Source organism: Corylus avellana, chromosome ca7, assembly GCF_901000735.1.
Source record: "Corylus avellana chromosome ca7, CavTom2PMs-1.0".
NCBI lineage: Eukaryota > Viridiplantae > Streptophyta > Magnoliopsida > Fagales > Betulaceae > Corylus > Corylus avellana.
The window spans coordinates 22,321,828-22,331,735 of NC_081547.1; the positions used below are offsets into that span (position 1 = coordinate 22,321,828).

Below are 9,908 nucleotides of genomic sequence, written 5' to 3' on the forward strand. Positions count from 1 at the left end.
CGAGCAAACAAATCAATTACCCAACTAGGCATAACCCAAGACAACCCAAAGCGATTGAAGATAATATTTAATAAGGCGTAAACAACCTCACAATAAAGAGAAAGATGTTCCACGGACTCTCCATTCATTTTGCACATGCAACACTTATCGACCACAATGACATGCCGCTTACTAAAATTGTCCACAATAAGAATCTTCCCTAGGGCCACCGACCAAGCGAAAAAAAAATCTCGAAAGAGCCTTGGTCCGCCAAATACTATTCCAAATTCCAAGGGAAAGGAAAGCCATCTTTACAAGTAAAGACCCTGTAAAATGAGCTAACATCAAACATCCCTTCGTGTGAAGGGGGCTATGAAATCTTATCTTCTCCTTCCCATCTCACTCTACGGGAATATAACAAAGTGAAAGAAGGAAGCCAAGGTAACCACCTCCCAATTGTGAATTACTTTAATAAAGCTAACATTCTACTCAAGTAAACCACTAGAAAAGTCCAAATGACCTGCAACTGAAGCATCCTTCACACGAACAATGTTATATAAATCTGGCAATGCTTCCTTAAGGGTCATCTCTTTGCATCTCACATCATCCCATAACCTGATCTTGGACCCATCGCCCAGTTCAAATTTGGTATGGCTATAAAACAACCTCCACCCCCTCCTTATATTCTTCTATAGCCCTACACCATGTAGCCAGGGGGATCAATAGAACACCACCTGCTCCAAGCACTACCAAATTTAGAGTCCATAACAACTTTCCACCATACCTCTCTCTCATGGACATAGCGCCATAACAACTTCCTTAAAAGGGCCCGATTGAGCATCCTCAAGTTTTGAATCCCCAAACCTCCCTAAAAAATAGGATAGCAAACATTGGACCAACTAACCAGGTAACATTTGAATTCTTCACCTATCCCACCCCATAAGAAATTTCGATAGACTTTTTTTATTCGATTTGCCACACCAATGGTAGGGGGAAAAAGAGACAAGAAGTACGCAGGTAAGTTGGAGAGAGTGCTCTTTATATGGGTAACCCTACCACCCTTAGACAGATACATCATTTTCCAACTAGCTAACCAACTCTCAATCTTTTCAACAATACCATCTCAAATAGACTTGGCCTTGTAACAGAGCCCCAGGGCAAGAGCCAGCACATCCACGTTACCCACGAGAACCAAAACTAACTTAGCCAAATTCACCTTCAATTCCTAAGACAACTTCAAAACATAAGAATAAAGCACGCAGATAGCGAAGATGATCAGGGTTGGCCCCACAAAATACCAAAGTATCATCCGTGAACAACATGTGTGAAGTATTTACCACCTCAAAGAGCCTAGTTCCCATTGAGAAACTTAAGAGAAGAGCCCTATCAACAGTAGCTATAAGCATTTTACTTAATGCCTTGACAACAACAAATAGAAAAGGAGACAAAGGGTTTCCTTGTCTCAACCCATGAGAGCTATTGAAGAAGTCAAAAGGAGTGCCCTCCACCAAAATGGAGAAGAGCACCAAAGAGATACAATGCGCTTTCCAAGAACACAATTTCTCCTTAAAATCACACATTCTCAACATATACAATAAGAACTTCCAGTTGACATGACCATATGCCTTCTCAATATCCAACTTGCAAGAACCCCCGGTTCACTAGATTTGATTCAACTGTCCAAACATTCGTTTTCTATAAGAATGGAATCTAGGATTTGCCTACCTTAATAAAAGCATTTTTAGGGCTTCAAATAACCTTCTCCATGGCCCTTCTCAATCTATGGGCAAAGTCTTTGGCAATGATCTTGTAAACTCCACTCATAAGACTAACAGGCCAAAAGTCCTTAATATCAATTGTCCTAGGTTTCTTCGGGGTGAGCGCAATAAACGTGGCATTAAGGCTTCTTTCAAACTTACTACGAGCATAAAAGTCAAGGAACACCCCCATGGTGTCTGTCCTGGTCACATTCCAGCAATCTTGGAAGAAAGCCATTGAAAAAAAGCCATAAGGATCTAGAGCCTATCTCTATTCTATTCATACCTTTCATCACCTTTAGAACCTCTCTCTCCTGGAACGGATGCTCTAACCAAAAGGTCTCATCCGCATCTATAGAGTCAAAGGCAAGGTCATCCAGCTTAAGGTCGTCCATTGTATGGTTATGAAAATAAGGTCTCATAGTACTAAACCACATGATCCCCGATAATCGGTTGGTTAGAAGAAACTAAGCCATTTAAAGATAGCGACTCTACGAAATTGGACCTCATGTTCGAGTTGGCTACTTGATGAAAAAAATTTGTGCATTTGTCATCCTTTTTTAGCCAAAGAACCCTTGACTTTTCTCTCCAACTAATCTCCTCCTGTAGTGTAGTTTTTTCCAGCTTACTGATAACCAAGCTTTTCCTCAACTTCTCTTCAGCAACTAACACTCTCTTTTCTTCCAATCTATCGCGGGCGCACAATTCTTCCAAAAGAGCTTTTTTATGGAACTCGACATTACTAAACACCTGCTCATTCCACCTTTTAAGATCAACCTTCAAGGCCATAAGCTTTAAAGCCAAGATGAGGCTAGGAGAGCCATGAAAGTGATAAGACAACCACCATTACCTCATCCTATCCTCAAAACCATCAGCCAGTAACCACATATTCTCAAACTTAAACGGTCTTTTGCCCCCTTAATGCCACCACAATCACGGAGAATGGGAAAAGTTTTTAACTTTATTGATACTCATACACCCATGAGCAGATATTTCAACATGTAGATTCATCCAGAGAGGATAAAAACTACATTTCTTCAATGGTAAAAAATAACAGTGGGTTTCAGTTCTAGTTCACAAGATTGCAGTAAGAATATCAACTAAAGCTTAAATTCTGCCAAAATCGACCTATGCATTTTCCTTTGATATATTCTTTGGAATTAGAACTCTACAATAAACTTGCTCCACTTCTCTGGAAAACAAACTTCTCAAATCCGTTTGTTCCCTAAGATGCTAAACAGTTTTTTTAAAAAAATATTATATTTATCTATGTTAGTTACAGATAATTTTCCCTAAGTTAAATGTTAAAACCATTCCACTCCAGAACCAATCAGATATAATATACAAAAAGAGGATATAAGTTAGTGACATGATTTTCTCTAAGCTGAATATTTTTTTTACAAGTAATTAGCCCCAAATGGAGGGAGGAATGAGAAATTTGAACTAGTGACCTCCGCAAGTGTGGTCATCAGCCAATTGAGCTCTAAATATAAAACCTCTTCATCTCCGAAAGTAATCAAATACAATGAAAAAAAAAAGTGAACGCAGGATCCGAGAAAGAACAAGTAAAGAACAATCCTGCAACTAGCAACAATTTAACAACCTGCAATAATCCATCTCTATCGTATCCGCAAAAGCCTCTCAACCATTAAATATCTATAAAAGTTTCAGGTGTGTAGAATTCATTTAACCACTCAATATATTTATGAACCGGTGAATAGATGATTTTTATAAGAGTTTTATACCTAGGGCTTGTGTAGATGATGTGAATATCCATATGCTGGAAAACCTTTAACATCCTTTTTTGTACAGGGAACAAACATCCACTTATAGAACAAGGCTATCCCAAACAGTCAATTATTGCAGTGAACTCTTCACCTTCTAGCTAGCAGTCTTTCTCATGATCATGAGGCATACCCACCTTGCATGTCTGTGCTAACCATCATCCCACCTATTAGGTACCATATTATTCCCAGCTACAGATTCTGGACAGACGCAGGCCCATCTGTCAGATCCATGTCTGCCAATTACACATCAATACCAACCTCAATAAATCTGCTTCTCACAAATCCCTGTCAAGAGATTCTGCGTTCTGCTCCAGCTTAGCCCTTGGTTTAGCTGAGAGCCCTTTTGCTAACATCTCTTCATCATACTTCCGGGCCATATCTACCATTCCTTTCTCCACCAAAGCATCAATTAAAGCATTGTAAGCAGACTCATCCGGACTACATCCAAGTTTCTCCATCTTCTTCCATACAATAAAAACTGGTCGAAGAAACCCCCATCTCCCAAATTTTCTCAGAAGCATCACACAAGTGTCCATACGCGGATGAACCCCACTTTCAATCATCCTATCAAACAGTCGAAGAATCTCCTTGGGCTTCTCAAGACACCTGAAAATGCAGTTGTATGTCATCACATCTGGTGCACAACCCCAGTCATGCATTCGATCGAGCAACTCATACGCATCTTTATATCTCCCACTTTCACAGAACAGCTTTATAATTGTATTATAAGTCACAACATTAGGCTTACAGTCCAAGTCCCTCATTTCCCTAAATACCCGAACTGAACAATCCACGCCCTCCAAAACACCAATAGCACGAATAACCGTATTGTACGCCACCACATCCAACTTTATCCCCTTCTTCTTCATCTCCTTATACAATTTCACAGCCTTCCATGGCTTCCCACTTTTGCACATTATATCCATGTATATCGAATATGAATGCAAATCTTTACGAACACCTTTTTTATCCATGTCTTCCCAAAACTCCCTACACTTACTCCACCACCCCATCTTAAAAAACCCGCGAAGAATCATATTATGAATCTTCGTATTACTCACATTCACATTGAACTTCTTGTTCTTTCCAAAACACAGGTCTTGGGCCTCAAGCACATGCTTGTACTCGCATAACGCGTCAATAAGATTACAAAGCGACGTCTCATCCTTCAAATCAAACTCTTCTAAAGAATCATACATATCTAGAGCTTCTTTAACTAAATGCGCACATATATAGCGCTTAAACATTATGCGAAATGTGGCGTGGTTTGGCCTCCCTGATGGGTTTGTTTTCATTTGACGAATCAAGTCCCAAGAGCGCTCGAATTCGAAGAACTTACCAAGAATATCGAGCATACGATTGCAAGTATCGGTGTTGTGTTGGAAGTGCAACTGGGTTTCGACCCAGTTGAAGAACTCGAACGCCCGCTCCCAGTCGTTGCAGTAGGAGGAGAGGGTCTCGCAAACAGTAGCGGGGTCCGAGAGGGCTTTTGAGGGATTGGAGTGCGAATCTGAAATGGGTTTGGTGGAGAAAGATTGAGAGGATGAGAAGAGGAAGTGGATGCGAGAGAGAAGAGGGTAGGGGTTAAGGCGTCTGGAGACAATCGGAGGAAGCATTTTTTGTTTGCGAGTTTTTTTCTCAACGCCGAAGGTTTGCAAAACAGTGCAGTTTGGCTTTTTGTCAGCTAGCTCAGCTGCCCGGAGCGAGTAGTTTTACTTTTAAGCCGTCTACTAGTGTTTTATTTGTGTTCCAGTAATGGTATGTTTAGGATTGTGATTTTATAAGGATAATTTGTGTTTTTTAAAGATATTACAAAATGTTAGGTGTTTAGCATTGCGATAAAAAACTCTTAATTTAAAATAGAAAAAAAATCTGCGATTTTAATAAGCATGTTAGGGAGTGCTTATTTGAAAAAAGTGCAAATTTAAACAAAAATCATAAAAACATATATTTAATAAAAAAATATTTTTTAACATATTTTACCAAATACTTTTACGATTTTAAAAAGTAGCGATTTTAAAAACGCTATTTTTAAAAAACACTATTTTTAAAATCGCATTTATTAAAACCGCAATTCTAAACGGACCCTAAGAATAATGTAATTATTAAAATCACTATTAGGCTTGTGATTAATCATTATTAAATTTTGATCAAAGGGTGATTTTAATAACCACATCATTCTCAGTAGAACACAAGTAAGCCACATCATTCTTAGTATGACGCATTATTCTTATTTTTTTAAGTTTATATATTTATATCTCTTCTTTTTCTTAAGAATTAAGAAAGACTTAAAGAAAAAATAAAAAAAATAATAATAATTAAAATAGAAATGTGTAAAAAATTTGATGTTTGGTTTATTTTAAAACGTGGCTTTCTAAAAAAAAAAAAAAAAAAGTTTTTCTCATAAATTCAACTTTTATTTGAAGAGCTCACTTTAAATACTCTTAGATGAATATTCATTAGAGCATCTCTAGCAATAGTACCTATTTTAACTATTCAAAGCACCCTTTTTTTTAAAAAAAAAAATATATATATATATATATATATATATATATATATATTTTAACTACTAATTTTCAAGACAAATTTCAACCGCTTATCTATTCAACTTTCTATTTTCTTTAAATATTATTTTTATTGTTGGTCAAGGGAGAAGGAAACGGATCAGAAATTACTTATCTACAAAAAAAAAACTCGCTCTCTGAGCTCCTCTAGAAACTTTTGCTTCTCCTCCTTCCTTTGAACTTCAGCCTGCTTCCAACCTTTCCATCATGGATCCTCCACAAACAGAAATGGAATCTCTCATTGCCCAAACTGAAGCTCTATCCTGGGAGGACCCCTCCACCCAGTTAGAAACCCTCCCCCTCAAGCAAGTAACTGATGAATATCTTCCCCTTGTAGGGCATATCATTTCTCAGAAAACTCATAACAACCAATCTGTTAATGCTTCCCTCACCAAAGCCTGGTCTTTTGCCGTCCCTTTCTCCTTTGCTGTGCTCGGACCAAATCTCTTTCTTTTCAAATTTTCAAAACAGGAGCATATCACCAGGATTCTAGCTCAGACCACCTGGAATGTCAATGGTTCCATTCTAGCTCTTCAAAAGTGGTCTCCTACTGCTACAATAGGAGAACTAATCCTGAAAGAAGTTCCTTTTTGGATACAAGTGCATGGGCTGCCACTATGCAATATGACATCCAGAAATGCAGTAGCCATTGGGAAAGGATTGGGCCATCTCCTGAAAGTTGATGAGGTCAATGGCGCAACATCAACTTTTCGAAGCTACCTCAGGATTCTGGTAGAGATAGACTCTTCAAAGCCTCTGAATCCAGGCTTCTCTTTTGCAAGACCTGATGGTGGAGTTACTTGGGTGAGCTTAAAGTATGAAAGGCTTGACGTTTACTGCACTGAATGTGGCTTGATTGGGCACAAACAGCACACCTGCCTAACTCCTCAAGCTGATAGAACACCAGCCAGGTACAAATCCTCCCTCAAAGTCAATATGCTCTCCAATCTCCTTCCCACTCAATCCTATGAACATCGTACAGTAAATACAACCCTTCTGGGTTCTTCTCACGAGTTAAGCAATGGCCATGAGTCAACCCAGCTCCAAGCTCGTCAACCTGAACACTCCCTCAAGCCTATGTCTAACCTGACATCCCACTACCCCAAGCCCTCCTCAAACACGCCACAGTCAGCTCACCACCTATCACAAACAGCCTCTCCTACCAAACATGTCAGCAACCCCACCTCCACTACTACAGGAAACATGGACATACCCCTTCACATCCCATTAAATGCTCTCTCTATTTCTCAAAAACCCATTTCACCACCTGTCAACAACAAGTTGGATATCGACCAATATCCTGAATCCTCCTTAATGGACCTTACTCCTCCCAGGCCCATTATAGCCCACTTAGACTTCTCCGCCCAACACCTTCAGCCCAAGTCTACTCAAACCCTCTCTCCTGTCCCAACGAAATTAACAGACACTGATCATTTGGTCACTCCCGCCAAAAAAATCCTCACTTCAACCAGAAAAGCTTCCCATGCCCCTAAAATTCCCTCTCTCACTATCTCGGATAAAATCCAGCTCTCTAACACCAGCTCCCCCATTTCCTCCCCCAGCTCTCCCTCCTCCTCTCCAAAGAATAAGAAAAGAACAAGATCAAATGTTCTGCTCACCCCCTCAAAAAAAGGTCCTGGATCTCTCACTGACCAAGAAACCCTCACACCCCAACCAAAAGACTATCCTATGCCCTTTGCTCCAGGTCTTTCTGGAAAGACCCCAGCTAGAGCAATGTTCAAAGCAGCTCGCAAAGGAAAAAACAAAATGGTCATTGCAGGGGAGAATGCTGAAGTTGATGTAAACTTGAAGGGAGGCTGTGTCAAGCCTCCCCAGCACAAATGAAGATCCTTTCTTGGAACTGCAGGGGGCTCTCCAGGCCTGCTGCAGTTCGTAGTTTGAGGGTGCTGATCCGTGATCACTCCCCAGATGTTCTTTTTCTCTCAGAAACCAAAACTCCCCCTCCCCAAGTATCTGCTACTTTGAACAGACTTGGTTTTTTTCAAATGTCTCAAGTTGCTGCGTGTGGTGCTAGTGGTGGATTAGTTGTTACATGGAGGACTGGTGTGGACCTTGATTGCTTCATCACAAACAAGAACAACATCTCTGCATGGTGTTACTCTGATCCTCCACATACTCCTTGGATTCTCTCTTGTATCTATGGCCCCCTTTACAGAAATGACAAGCAGGCCTTCTGGGATTCTTTCACCTCTGTTGGTGAATTTTTTGAGGCCCCATGGCTGTGTATTGGAGACTTCAACTCCATTTTGAACCAGTCAGAAAAACTTGGTGGTAGACCTGTTGTTAATTCTGGTAACTCCTACTTCAGAAATTTCATTAATCAATTTGGTTTGATTGATCTTGGGTTTGCTGGAAACCCCTACACCTGGTGTAATCACAGACATGGTCCTGATATCATCAAAGAAAGACTAGACAGAGGTCTAGCATCCCCAAATTGGACCCACTTACACCCTGAATACTCCCTCCTTCATATTCCAGCTTTCAACTCTGATCACAATCCCATATCCCTAAACACAAATAACCACTCCTTTTTCCTCCCTAGGCCTTTCAGATTTGAGGAGTTTTGGTCCAAAGACCCCTCTTGTGGGAAGGTGATAGAAACTGCTTGGAAAGCTCCTGTTTATGGTAATCCAGCCATCTATCTTCCCAAAAAGCTCAAACATACAAAAAATGCTCTGTTGAAATGGAATGCTTCTCACTTTGGTAACATCCAGAAAAACATAAAGGCCACTCTTCTTAAGCTTGACCAAATTCAGCAAACTCCTCCTTGCAATTTCTCTGTTGATAAGGAAATACAATTGAAGCTTGAGTTAGAGCATTCTCAAGCATGAAGAGACTCTGTGGCGTTCTAAATCTAGGGATTCCTGGCTGACTTGCAAAGATCTTAATACAAAATACTTCCACACCTCTACTATCATTAGAAGGAGGTCAAATGCTGTCAACTTTCTCAAAACAGATTCTGGTGATTGGGTGTCCTCAAGGGCAGATATTGGGAGTTCTTTCACCAATCACTTCACCTCTCTTTTTTCCACCTCTAACCCCAACATTGAAGTTGAAATGCTGGACCTCTTTTCAAAGGTCATCACTGAGGAGGACAACTCAATCATCTGCTCAATTCCCACTGAATTGGAAGTAATTCAAGCTCTGGCCAGTCTAGGATCCTCCAAAGCCCCGGGTCCTGATGGTTTCCCTGCCCTCTTCTACAAGAAATACTGGAGTTATGTTAAGGATGATGTTATGAAATTTATTTGGAACTTCTTCATGCATAATCACTTGCCTAGGGAGCAAAACCACACTTTCTTAGCCCTCATTCCAAAGGTTAGTGGGTCTCATACTGCTCATCAATTTAGACCTATAAGCCTTTGTAACATTGTCTACAAAATCATCTCAAAAATCTTGGCCAACAGATTAAAACCCCTGCTCCATACATTCATCTCCCCCAACCAGTCGGCCTTCATCCCCAAAAGAAATATCCAGGATAACACCATTATGGCCCATGAGCTTCTTCATACTTTCAGGAGCAAGAAAGGTAAAGGGGGGTTTTTGTTTCTAAAAATGGACATGGAAAAGGCCTTTGATAGAATGGAATGGAATTTTCTTCTTGCTATCATGGAGAAACTGGGTTTCTGTTCAAACTGGATCACCTGGATTAGAGCCTGCATCTCTTCTACTTCCTTCTCCATTCTCTTAAATGGCAGCCCCTTCGGTTTCTTCTCCCCTGAGAGAGGTTTGAGGCAAGGAGATCCTCTCTCTCCTTTCCTCTTCATCATTGGCTCAGAGGTCTTCTCTAGCCTGATGTA

The 9,908-nt window shown here is 40.3% G+C and overlaps 2 protein-coding genes across 2 annotated transcripts in view; both read right to left on the bottom strand.

Annotated features, from left to right (window-relative positions):
- LOC132187413 (pentatricopeptide repeat-containing protein At1g80550, mitochondrial) overlaps positions 1–5,197 on the bottom strand; it is a 16,716-nt gene extending 11,519 nt beyond the window's left edge. The window contains exon 1 of the mRNA XM_059601714.1: positions 3,482–5,197. Coding sequence (XP_059457697.1) covers positions 3,799–5,139 — 1,341 coding nt within the window. The 5' untranslated portion in view covers positions 5,140–5,197 and the 3' untranslated portion in view covers positions 3,482–3,798. The remainder of the gene's footprint in view (positions 1–3,481) is intronic.
- Positions 1,103–2,131, bottom strand: LOC132188011 (uncharacterized). The gene is made up of 4 exons (XM_059602430.1): positions 2,023–2,131; positions 1,738–1,958; positions 1,317–1,544; positions 1,103–1,204 (listed from the first exon to the last, which is right to left on the bottom strand). Exons 1-4 carry the CDS (start codon positions 2,129–2,131, stop codon positions 1,103–1,105), a joined length of 660 nt encoding a protein of 219 aa, XP_059458413.1.
- Positions 5,198–9,908: the final 4,711 nt, after the last annotated feature.

Coding starts and splice junctions, on each gene's coding strand:
- LOC132188011 (XM_059602430.1), bottom strand. CDS start 2,131: ATGGACGACCTTAAGCTGGATGACCTTGCCTTTGACTCTATAGATGCG. Junction 1,545..1,737: donor TGAGAAGGGCCATGGAGAAG/GTTATTTGAAGC, acceptor TGTGATTTTAAG/GAGAAATTGTGTTCTTGGAA. Junction 1,205..1,316: donor GAACTAGGCTCTTTGAGGTG/GTAAATACTTCA, acceptor AAGTTGTCTTAG/GAATTGAAGGTGAATTTGGC.